This window comes from Otolemur garnettii, unplaced genomic scaffold, assembly GCF_000181295.1.
Source record: "Otolemur garnettii isolate 467f Iridium unplaced genomic scaffold, OtoGar3 scaffold00070, whole genome shotgun sequence".
Lineage (NCBI taxonomy): Eukaryota > Metazoa > Chordata > Mammalia > Primates > Galagidae > Otolemur > Otolemur garnettii.
This window is the reverse complement of record NW_003852465.1, coordinates 9,328,277-9,340,236: the sequence shown is the minus strand read 5'-3', so window position 1 is coordinate 9,340,236 and position 11,960 is coordinate 9,328,277. Positions and strand designations below refer to the sequence as shown.

Genomic DNA, 11,960 nt, shown 5'->3' with positions numbered 1-11,960 from the left:
ATGGCACTCTACCCAGGGTGACAGCTTGAGGCTCTGTCTCAAAAAAAAAAAAAAAATAGATTGGATGGGGGTAGGATTGTTTAAGAGGTAGGACAGAGTTTTGATGTATGACATTATTATTATTTATTTTTTGGAGACAGAATCTCACTTTCTTGCCCCCAGTAGAGTGCTGTGGTGCCATAGCTCACAGCAACCTCAAACTCTTGGGTGCAAGAGATCCTCTTACCTCAGCCTCCCAAATTGCAGGGACTACAGGCACCTGCCCCAAAGCCTAGCTATTTTTTAAGAGATGGGGTCTCAGTCTTGCTCAGGCTGGTCTCAAACTTGTGACCTCAAGCTATCCCCCCACCTCAGCCTCCCAGAGTGCTAGGATTAACAGGCATGAGCCACCGCACCTGGCCTTATTATTATAAGGGCCCAGTAAATGTCAAAATAGTATCTGGCACATATAGTGCTTTATCTGTGTTGTCTTATTTAAATTTCTTATAGTCCCATTCTTCTCTCTATAGTTGAGGAAACTGAGGCACAGAGAGTTTAAGGAACTTGCCCTAGATCACACCACTAGTTAGGGATAAAGTTAGGGTTTAAACCAAAGTAGCCTGATCAGAGTCTGAGCTACCACATGTTCTGTCTGCTAAAAGAAACTCAGTGACCAGCTTGTAGGTTCCTGGCCCAGGAACAAGTAGCAGATTGGGGGCACACCTAGGGACGCCTAGAGCCAGAGGGGTCCCCATTGAAGGAGAAGATGCCAAAATCTGGAATGGAATTTGGAGCAATCCCAGCTATTGATACTTCCTTCAACAGTCCTAAACTGCCCTTGAAACAGCTTGGGAGGTGGGAGAATTTGACTCATAGGAGAGGCTAACCTATCTATGACCATGTTGAGATGTGGCCACCAGGAGGCAGCAGAAAGTCGGGCTGGTAGGAGGGGAGAGGCTGGGCAGCCCACCTCTCATCCTGGCCTTTATACTTCAGGGCTTACTCGCTTTGACCTGCTGGGAGACTTTGGACGCTTCAACTGGCTGGGCAATTTCTACATCGTGTTCCTCTACAATGCAGCCTTTGCAGGCCTCACCACACTCTGTCTGGTGAAGACCTTCACTGCAGCTGTGCGGGCAGAGCTGATCCGGGCCTTTGGTGAGGAGAGGGGGTACAGGTTGGAGGTAGTTGTAAAAGGGGGTACTCTAGATCACTGGTCATCCCAGCAGGGGAGAAGGTGTGCATCCTGCTTTGTGTGTAACACAGCTCACCCATCCATTTTGTGGCTTGGTTATCTTATGCTTAAGGGACTAGACCTATGCCCTGCATTTGACTGTCCACCTCTCCCTCTTCTGTAGGGCTGGACAGATTGCCACTGCCTGTTTCCGGTTTCCCCCGGGCATCTAGGAAGACCCAGCACCAGTGACCTATAGCTGGGGACAAGAGGGAGAAAACTGGACACTGCCATCTGCTGCCTAGCCTGGAGGGGAGCCTGAGGGTAGCTGGACCTCAGGGCCACGAATTTGAGAGAGTAGGTGGCAGAGGGGAGCTGAGCCATCTGCACTGTTGCACAATCTGAGCCAGAGTTTGGGACCAGGCCCCCCAGCTTTTCAAGACTTCACTGTGGCCTCAGCATGGGGCAGGGCTGGGTTAGTGGGTCTAGCTCCTGGTCCCAAATCCTTTTACACATCAATCTGCCTCACTGCTGTTCCGGGCCATGCCCGTAGCCATGTTTACATGATTTGATGTGCAATAGGGTAGGGTAAGGTAGGGGTAGGGGAGGGACTGGGCCAGGGCAGGCCAGAAGATAGATTGTCTCCCTTGCCTCTGGCCCAGCAGAGCCTAAGCACTGTGCTATCCTGGAGGGGCTTTGGACCACAGGAAAGAGTGAGGGCATAGGGACAAAGAGGCTATACCCATCAGCAATAAAGTTGATTCCAGGGTTCACTTTGTTTTTTTAAAAGCCAGTCTCTGTGTCTGTCTGAACACTTTTGTTCCTACCATCCTTTTCTTTCTTTTTTTCCTGCATTCTCAGTATCCTTCAGGGACTTGAATCTGGTGTTAAGTTATATAACTGGACAGTGAGAAACTCCCCCTCCTTTAGCCTTGCTTAAAGCTGATTGGTGCCCTAAAACATGGACTAGGTTTTTTTAATGAGATAGGGCCTCACTCTGTTTTCCAGCTAGAGGACAGTAGCATCATCATAGCTCACGGCAACCTCAAACTCCTGGGCTTAAGGGATCCTCCTGCCTCAGCCTCCTGAGTACCTGGGACTATAGGTGTGCACTACCACACCCAGATAATTTTTGGTAGAGACAGGGTCTCCCTCTTAGATATGCTGGTCTTGAACTGCTGACCTTAAGCAATCCTTCTGCCTCAGCCTCCCAGAGAGCTAGGATTATAAGCATAAGGTACTGTGCCTGGACTATAGCCTCGTTTCTGTACCATGAGTACTGGGGGTAGAACATGGACACAAGAATGAGATGACCTCCCCTATACACCTTTAGCCTTGTCCTCCCAACTTGGATATAGAGTAACAGAAGTGGCTCTCTAACAAGGGTTTTTGATTCCTATCTCATCTCTCCAGGAGCTATCAGTTCCTTGAATAGCCCTCCACATACACACTATACTGGGAGTAGGGGCAAAATTTATTACATAGGGTTATATAGATTGTGCACTGCATAACTTCTAGAGGCGCCATTTGCCTCAGAGTCATTGTATAGATACAGTAGTCAACTGCTATGACAATTTTCTCATAAATAGCAGTCAGCTGTCCTAAGGTACACAAAATTGCTGTGAGACTGGGGTGAGGGGAGGGTAAGTATGGAAGATAAAACATGTAGATTCCACAAATATTTACAGAACACATGCCTAGTCACCCTGTAGACCAGGCACTTGGGGTTGGAGATACACGATAAATAAGCTTATACATAACAATTGCTTTGTCTAGTGAGGGTGCCAGGTGATTCTGATACTATACCACCCACCGCAGCAGTAAATTACTAGTTCTCAAGGGAACACAGGTGGGCAGTGTTGGGACATCAGGGAAAGCTAGTTAGAAGTGATTTCTAAAGATTTTTTTTTTTTTTTGAGGCAAGGTCTCAAGCTGTTGCCCTAGGTAGAGTGCCATGGAATAGCTCACAGCAACCTCCAACTTGGGCTCAAGCAATTCTCTTGCCTCAGCTTTTCTATTTTTAGTAGAGACGGGGGTCTTGCTTTTGCTCAGGCTGGTCTTGAATTTGTGAGCTCAAGCAGTCCACCCACCTCTGCCTCCCAGAGTGCTAGGATAACAGGTGTGAGCCACCACACCCCACCAGAAGTGATTTCTAAATGATAGAAATTGGTGGGTGAAGTACCTGAGTTGAGATCTCAGTCACTGAAAGTAGAGCCATTAGGTATCCAGAGGGAGAAGACAAGAGAGCTGGGCTATTCTCTAAATGATAGTTCTGGGATAAAAAGCAGTCCTCAATGAGAACAGATGGGCCCACCTGAGAATTAAAGGTCCCCTAAGCACAGCTTAGTACAGGAGCTTTCCTTGGAATCCAAGAATTCAAGAAATTTAACTACATAAAAGGAAGGTAAAGGGAAGTGACCCTTAACCTTTTACAGATTGCCTTTTTTTTTTTTTGAGACAGAGCCTCAAGCTGTCCCCCTGGGCAGAGTGCCATGGCATTACAGCTCACAGCAACCTCCAACTCCTGGGCTCAAGCGAGTCTCCTGCCTCAGCCTCCCAAGTAGCTGGGACCACAGGCGCCCGCCACAACGCCCGGCTATTTTTTTTTTGGTTGCAGCCATCATTGTTGTTTGGCGGGTCCGGGCTGGGGATTCGAACCCGCCACCTTAGGTGTACGTGGCTGGCGCCTTAGCTGGTTGAGCTATAGGCGCCGAGCCACAGATTGCCTTTAAGTGCCCACCGCCCTTTAGCAGCTTCCTATTGACAAGTTATTCATTTGAAAAAAAGCAGTTGTTGGATGTCTGGCAAAGAAGAGAAGGGACAAAAGTTGGAAGTCCTAATCCAGACTATGAATACCAATCTGTTCCTGATTCTGAGGACGTCCCCAGTGGAGAACTATAAACTTACTAGGGAAAATGGACCCCGGGTATCCACACCTCCCAGTCCTTAACTGCTGTGAAGAGAAGGGGGGGAAGGTTTGGGGAGGACCACCAAGAAGGGAAGCTCTGGTGGTATGCTCAAAAGGCAGGGTTGGCCTTGGGCAGAAACTGGAACCCATACTTCCTGGATGACAGCAGAGGGCATGGCCTGCCTGGGTAGACTTTGAGAGAGCAAAGATCCAACTCAGCTATCAGAGGGAGAGTGGTTTGGTTCCAAGTTCAGGCTTGGAGGTAGGATGCTTATCCAGACAGCCAAGGACTGTAAAGCTACAAGGAGTTCCTAGGCAGGTGCCTGCCTGGTTTCCAGGATGGGGCATACTTTAAATGAGAAAAGGACCAGCGGTGACCTACTAGAGCCCCCGCCCGGGTGGGAGGGGGAGGGACGGTCCTGGGAGATGGGCGGGGGGCGGGGCCAGGGGGCCACTTAAGGCGGAGTCCGGGCGTTCTGACAGCACCAGAGCCGGGCAGCAGAGACAGGCTGGCCTGGCACTCACCCACGACCCCCCTTTCCTGCTATGATGGTCCGTCAGTAGCAGGTTCCAGACCCCCTGGGGACATGCAGGCAGAGCTAGCTGTAGCCAGGTGCGCAGAGCCACAAGAGCTCTAAGGCACTCTGGGGGCAGTTCTGCCCTGGTGCTTGTGGAGATGCCCAACTGACGGGCAAGTAGTGAGGACAAGAACGCTCCCTTTTGGCCCAAATCTGGTGCACCCATGGCGCTGTCGGCCAGTCTGCTGCCCCTATGCTGCTTGGCACTTCTGGCGCTGCCTGCCCAGAGTTGCGGGCCAGGCCGAGGGCCGGTTGGCCGGCGCCGCTACGTGCGCAAGCAGCTCGTGCCGCTGCTCTACAAGCAATTTGTCCCCAGTGTCCCCGAGAGGACCCTGGGCGCCAGTGGGCCGGCGGAGGGGAGGGTGGCAAGGGGCTCCGAGCGCTTCCGGGACCTCGTGCCCAACTACAACCCCGACATCATCTTCAAGGATGAAGAGAACAGCGGCGCCGACCGCCTGATGACCGAGGTAAGGAGGGCTTCTCCCCACCTGCGCCAGGGCACCACCAACTCCTATTTTCCTGAGGCAGCTCAGGAGAGTGAGCTCCATCTACAGAAACCTTAATCTTAAAGACACCCCCCCTCCAAAAAAAAAAGAAAAAATCCTACTGTCTGGACAGAGTAGTTAGGTAGGAGCCCAACTGGGAGAAGTTGAGATGGGGAGGGGAGGAGGGACTAACTAGTGAGAGTGAAGCTGGGAGAGGCAGCAAGGGCGGGGAAAGGAGGATGGCGGCAGGCGAGACGGGAAATGGCTGAGGCGTGGACCGGGGGTCAGCCACCCAGCCAGGCAGGAAGGGCTGGGGTGAGCTGGGGGCCAGGAGCTGGCTAGGAAGCAGACAGAAGGGTCTAACCTTAACCTGGCTCCTGACCTGATTGTGGAAAAGCTTTTTGGTGGGCTAAAGAGAAGAGAATGAAGGAGGCTGGAAAAGGGGTGGCCAAGGGTCAGGTCACCAGACATCTACCTGAGGAAGCTGCTGGGCAGGACTGCCTTTGGTACAGGAGGGGTGCGCAAGAACTAGAATAGGGCTATTTTAGAGTCTAAATGACAGTCCTGGGGTAAAAAGCCATCCTCAATGAGAACAGATGGCCCCACCTGAGAATCAAAGGGCTCCTGGTCTCCCAAACTCAGCTTAGCTTAGGAGCTTTCCTTGGAATTAAAGAATTAAATAATTTTAACTACCACTATAGAGCATCTGCTATAGATTGTAGCTGAAACAACCTAAGGTGAAGTTAACCAGGCCTTGGAATAGAAAGATCACCTCTGGCCAGTGATTTTTTTTTTTTTTTTTTGTGAGACAGTCTCACTCTGTCACCCTGAGTAGAGTGTCATGGCATCTTCATAGCTTCACAGAAACCTCAAACTCTTGGGCTCCAGTGATCCACTTGCCTCAGCCTCCTGAGTAGCTGGGACTATAGGTGCTCACCAAAACACCCAGTTCGTTTTTCTATTTTTAGTAGAGATGGGGGTCTTGCTCTTGCTCAGGCTGGTCTCAAGCAATCCACCCACCTTGGCCTCCCCGACTGCTAGAATTACAGGCGTGAGCCACTGTGCTAGGCCCGGCCAGTGATCTTGGATGTTAAAACTGAAAGAATACTTGGAGTTCACATTCCTCTACCCAACTCCACCCGCATTTTACATCTGAAAGCTGGGCTTTTCCCAAGAGGAAAAGCAATTTAATCAAAATCTCACAACTAATTAGTAGGATGGCTGGGACCATGTTTCAGGACTCTTGATTCTAAGCCCTATATAGTTTCCATTACACCACCTAATTGTGTATGGAGTGGGTAGGTGGGGAGAGAGGGAGGGGTACGGATTTCCTCTGATTAATTGCCACAGTTTTCTAGGTTACTTTGTTAGGAAAACCTGTCCAGGGGAGAAAGAATTCCTTTTTGCTCCTGTCCTGAAGTCTTTCTCATTCCTACCAGAGTTTGAGAAGGAGACATTCCTTCCTTTCTCCTTGGTCATGGAGCATAGTGGCTCTTTCCTCTGGCTGCCACCTGCAGCAGAGGGGGTGGAACAAGGGACAGGCTCAGGAGGGGCTCTAACAGGCCTGGGAACCCCCTCAGCCCTGCTTATCTCCCACACCCGGGCTGCAAAAAAGCCTCCATTGAGTTGGCTCTGCACTGGGCTGCTGCCCCCGCAGGTCAGGGCCTTAGGGCCTCCTTAGGGGACAAAACGACAAGAAGTAAGGAGCTACCACGTTTCTTTTTCTGCCCCCTTCTCCCCCACTCTCCAATTCTGCGGAGGTGGAGGTGACTAGAGAAGGGCAATGGGAAAGTGTCCCCAGGCAGTTAGGAGAAAACCAAATCCAAGGTGAGAGGTGTGAAGGGGAAGAAAAGGCAGCTGTCCTTTCTGTGCCTCCTCCCTCGGCGTTCGTGCTATGGTTCGAGCCAAGGTCTTCAGCTCCCAGACTGGAGCAGCTAAGATAACTGTGGTCTCACTCCCCCGGGCGCAGGCGTCCAGCCTCTGCTTCTTTTCCTTCTCTCCACGCCCACCCTGCAGGGGGCCCCCCAGATCCGCGCATGGGCAGCTCCCGTTATTCTCAGGTGTTACTCCCACGCCTTTCTGAGCTGCATCTGGAACAGAGATGGGGAGAGCCTTAGCTGGAACTGGGAGGACTGGCCGCACTGGGGGAGGGGACCTGGCAGGCGGGAGCAGGGATTGGGGGCGCGGCATTCTGCCCTTTCCTCTCCCTGAGCCGGGGCGGCTGAAAAGCGCCTTTGTAGCTGGAGCTGCTGAGTCCGCTTCTCCCAGCGCGTCCCCGGCCTCGGCCCGGGATTCTCGCTCGGTTAAGTCATCCCGGAGAATAGCCATTGTACTTCCCACAGCCCCTGCCACCCCAGCCCTTTTTCCAATATCCCTGATCCCGCACAGCTTCTCTTGGGCACCTCTGTGGGGGGTACCCAGATCACTAAGGGGTTAATGCTAGGGGCCGAAAGGAGGAGGAGGAAGGAAGGAAGGAAGCGATGCCCAGTGCCAGGCAAGGCAACGAAACAAAAGATGAATCAGTCAGAGGGAGGGCAACCGGGGCCTGGGGCGGGGGCTAGGCTCAAACTGGGTTTGCTCTCCAGAAGCCAAACCCCCCACCCCCAGTGACCACGCTTCCATCTGCTCTCTCAACTCTGGCCTTCTCCCAGGTTGAGCCAGGAGCGGAACCATTAGGGGTGAGAGGAGTAGGCATTAAAAATGGGGTAACAGCTAGCTAGGTATGGGTAACCCCACAGTTCTCCAACACCACCCCGAGAAGAGAGTTCAGATTGGCGACTACACCTATTCAGATTCTCGCTTCTCCAGGGCACTCAAATAACGGGAGGAGAGGAGTGAGGCTGGATAACAAATAAGAATCAACCCTCCTATCAAGGTCCCTTTTGCCCTGATGGTGGTGGTAGTCGAGGTGGGGAGACTGACTTTTTTACTCCCCGCCAGCGTTGTAAGGAGCGGGTGAATGCACTGGCCATTGCCGTGATGAACATGTGGCCCGGAGTGCGCCTACGGGTGACCGAGGGCTGGGATGAAGATGGTCACCACGCTCAGGACTCACTCCATTACGAAGGCCGTGCCTTAGACATCACTACGTCTGACCGCGACCGCAATAAGTATGGGTTGCTAGCGCGCCTAGCTGTGGAAGCCGGCTTCGACTGGGTCTACTACGAGTCCCGCAACCACGTCCACGTGTCGGTCAAAGCTGGTACAGTAGGGGGCGGGTGGTAAGGTCTGCCCAAAGGGGTTCCCTATGGGAAACTAATTTTGCGGTAGCACTCTTGACATCCTAGGGGAGACCAAGTGGGCATTAGTATTGTAAACCACTCTTCCATTTCTACGCAAGTGGGAGCCAGATTAAGGGGAAATTGCATTGTCCAGGACTCTTAAGATCTGCCCTGGGCTTAACTCACATCTTTAAAAATCTGTACCAACCTTCTGGAACAGTTGATTGTGATTAAATTTTCCTTATGGTTGTTCCCTACAGATAACTCACTGGCAGTCCGGGCGGGCGGCTGCTTTCCGGGAAATGCCACTGTGCGCCTGCGGAGCGGCGAACGGAAGGGGCTGCGGGAACTGCACCGCGGAGACTGGGTGCTGGCTGCGGATGCGGCAGGGCGGGTGGTGCCCACGCCGGTGTTGCTCTTTCTGGACCGGGACTTGCAGCGCCGGGCCTCGTTTGTGGCTGTGGAGACCGAGTGGCCCCCGCGCAAATTGTTGCTTACTCCCTGGCATTTAGTGTTTGCCGCTCGAGGGCCGGCGCCTGCGCCAGGCGACTTTGCACCTGTGTTTGCACGCCGGCTACGCGCTGGGGACTCGGTGCTGGCGCCAGGCGGGGACGCGCTTCGGCCGGCGCGAGTGGCCCGCGTTGCTCGGGAGGAAGCCGTAGGCGTGTTTGCGCCGCTCACTGCACATGGGACGCTGCTAGTCAACGATGTTCTGGCCTCGTGCTACGCGGTTTTAGAGAGTCACCAGTGGGCGCACCGCGCCTTTGCTCCCTTGCGCCTCTTGCATGCGCTGGGAGCTTTGCTACCCGGCGGGGCTGTCCAGCCGACTGGCATGCATTGGTACTCTCGGCTCCTCTATCGCTTGGCGGAGGAGCTGCTGGGCTGAGTGCTCCAGGCAAAGGAACCTTGAGGTGCCCAACAAAACGGGTCATGCTGGCTGAGATCTGTGGTTGTGAGCAGCAGACAGTGCTATTGGAAGAGGGAAGGAGGGAGGGAGAGGGAGAAAAAAATGGGGCTTTATAGGAACTGCCTGGTTTAGGGGCAACTTCGAATTGAGCAGGCGACTCCAGTCTTAGGTAGGTGGGCATGACGATGGGCGCTCGTTGACAAAGACTATAGCCCCTTTCCCAGTGCAACAGCCCTACCCAATAATTTTATTTTCTATTTATAAATTGTAATATAATTTTCTGCTTGCCCCACCTGCCAAGGTGAGGGGCCCAGGCATGGCCTTAACACTGTCTGACACGGCCAGCCAATCTAGTGTTTGACATTTTCCTGGTGGGCTAATAAAGGGAAGGCTTCTAGGAGCTTATTGGAAAGCACCTCCATCCAGAGGGTGTGTCACCTTCAAGGAAAGGTGAGAAAGGAGACCAACCTGAGTGAAACATTACTTTTGGCTCCCCCCTCCTTCTTCAGAACAGTTGTTTGGACCCTTTTCCTCCCTCCACAGGGGACATCTCAGTCCATCAGCAACAGGGACCAGAAGAGTCATGCTCTTTTCTAGGCTGCTGGTTCCACCTCCCTCCCAGAGAAGACCAACATTCCACCCTAAGCTTTCTTTCTTTTTTTTTTAGAGACAGAGTCTCACTTTGTCACCCTCCGTAGAGTGCTGTAGCGCCACAGCTCACAGCAACCTCCAGCTCCTGGGCTTAGGTGATTCTCTTGCCTCCCAAGTAGTTGGAACTACAGGCACCTGCCACAACACCTGGCTATTTTTTGTTGCAGTTTGGCTGGGGTCAGGTTCAAACCCACCATACTCAGTATATGGGGCCAGCGCCCTACTCATGGAGCCACAGGCACTGCCCCCACCCCAAGCTTTCATACAGACTGGAAGGCCTAGTGTAGTGGGAAAGGAGGAAAGCCCTTGCACATCCCTCCTCTGTTTATAAGGGCTCCAGCTGGGACTCACATCCCTGTGAGTTGTATTAAAGCATCTCAGTCCCCTATTGTTAGCCAGCAGTCCTGGCCCCACCCTCAAGGCCATGAATCATCCTGGCATGCATCCTATCTTAGTGGCAGCGTCTAGATCAGGTGGATGTTTGTTTCTGGAATGTCTCTGGGCCCACTGATGAGCCAGGGGAATCCTGGCTAGTCATTTACAGTTCCCATACACTTGTGACCTGAAGAAAGAAGGACAGGAGTGGGTGAGGGGTGAGGCTGCAACCTTTCCTTAGGGAAGAGCTACGCAGAGAGAAGGGAAAATGGGCTCCCCAAGCAAGGACATGCAAGTACTGCAGCCCAGCTCCCCTCTGGATTGCCCTCCCCCTTGTTGATTCTACTGGCTTTGTCTGCCACCCCTCCTCCTTCTCCTATTATCATTGGCTGTTTCCCTGGCCTGGGTGTTTTTGGAGCCTTTGGGTTCCAACACAGTGGACACTTGGAATCCAGGCAGGTCCCTCTGAGTTAGAAATGGAGGTTCAGAGGAAGTTGGGCTGCTTGCCAAGGTGAATGTCTAAGGCGGGTGAGGGGACCAAAAGGTGGTGGTGGTGGTTATCGCCATGAGCCTGCTCTTGCCAGTAGCCGCTGTGCGCTCCCAGGGCACATGGTCCCTGCTATACATCGCCCTCTGGTGGCCTCCAGTAAAATTCTAGGCTTATTTTTACAGTTCTCACCTAGATGCAAGGAAAGTGGTTACCCAGGGCGGTGCCTGTGGCTCAAAAGGGTAGGGCACTGGTCCCATATGCCAGAGGTGGTGGGTTCAAACCCAGCCCCCGCCAAAAACAGCAGAAAAAGAAAAAATAAATTAAAAAGAAAAAGAAAGTGGTTACCCATACTGCATGAATAGGTAGGTGTACTGTATCTGCACCAACAAGACCTCTCCTGGGAGGGGAGAGATGGTGGGTAGACCTTGGTAAGCTGCCTGCGCTGAGTCACACTTGACAGAAGCTGGCAAGGAGCCACCTCTCTTTGGGAAAGCCCTTCTATACCATGGCACTTTTACATCTCTCATGCCTAATTTAATTCTGTGGCTCACAGAAGCTGGAGGTATAGTAGTATACTTGTGGTAGTCCAGACTTCCTCATTCATGGAAGTTACCTCCTCATATCCCTCAGCCTGTGACCCTTGAGTTCAGTGGTCAAGGAAGTGAAGGCATTATAGGATTCCAGGTAGTGCTTGATAAGGCATTATTTGGAAGTAGGATAAGGTAACCTTCAGTATCCTACCTTCCAGTGCCACACCAGGTGCCTGTTGCCACTCTTTCTTTCCCTGGTCTCAGAAACACACTCCAAGCTGTGGACTTTTCTCCTACTTTTTTTCTTTTTGAGACAGTCTCACTCTGTCACCCTTAGTAGATTTCTGTGACATCATCATAGCTCACAGCAACTCCAAACTCTCAGGCTCAAGAAATCCTCTTGTGGCCTGGTATCGTGGCTCATACCTGTAATCCTGACACTCTGGGAGGCGGAGGTGGGTGGATTGCCTTAGCTCACTGGCTAGAGACCAGCCTGAGCAAGAGCAAGATCCTATCTCTTAAAAAAAGAGTGGCAGTGCCTGCATTGTGGCAGGCACCTATAGTCCCAGGTACTTGAGAGGCTGAGGCAAGAGAATCGCTTATGCCCAAGAGTCTGAGATTGCTGTGATGCCACAGCACTCTACCAAGGGCAACAAAGTAAT

General features: G+C 52.4%; 2 protein-coding genes across 2 annotated transcripts in view; both read left to right on the top strand.

Annotated features, from left to right (window-relative positions):
• The window catches only part of LMBR1L (limb development membrane protein 1 like), a 14,973-nt gene extending 13,031 nt beyond the window's left edge, over positions 1–1,942 (top strand). Inside the window, exons 16-17 of the mRNA XM_003793603.2 lie at positions 976–1,137; positions 1,338–1,942. Of these exons, the coding sequence (XP_003793651.1) occupies positions 976–1,137; positions 1,338–1,405 (230 nt within the window). The 3' untranslated portion in view covers positions 1,406–1,942. The remainder of the gene's footprint in view (positions 1–975; positions 1,138–1,337) is intronic.
• Positions 1,943–4,522: 2,580 nt separating this feature from the next.
• On the top strand, positions 4,523–9,664 carry DHH (desert hedgehog). The gene is made up of 3 exons (XM_003793601.1): positions 4,523–5,106; positions 8,065–8,326; positions 8,606–9,664. The coding sequence occupies exons 1-3, from the start codon at positions 4,804–4,806 to the stop codon at positions 9,229–9,231; spliced, it is 1,191 nt and encodes a 396-aa protein (XP_003793649.1). The 5' UTR covers positions 4,523–4,803; the 3' UTR covers positions 9,232–9,664.
• Positions 9,665–11,960: the final 2,296 nt, after the last annotated feature.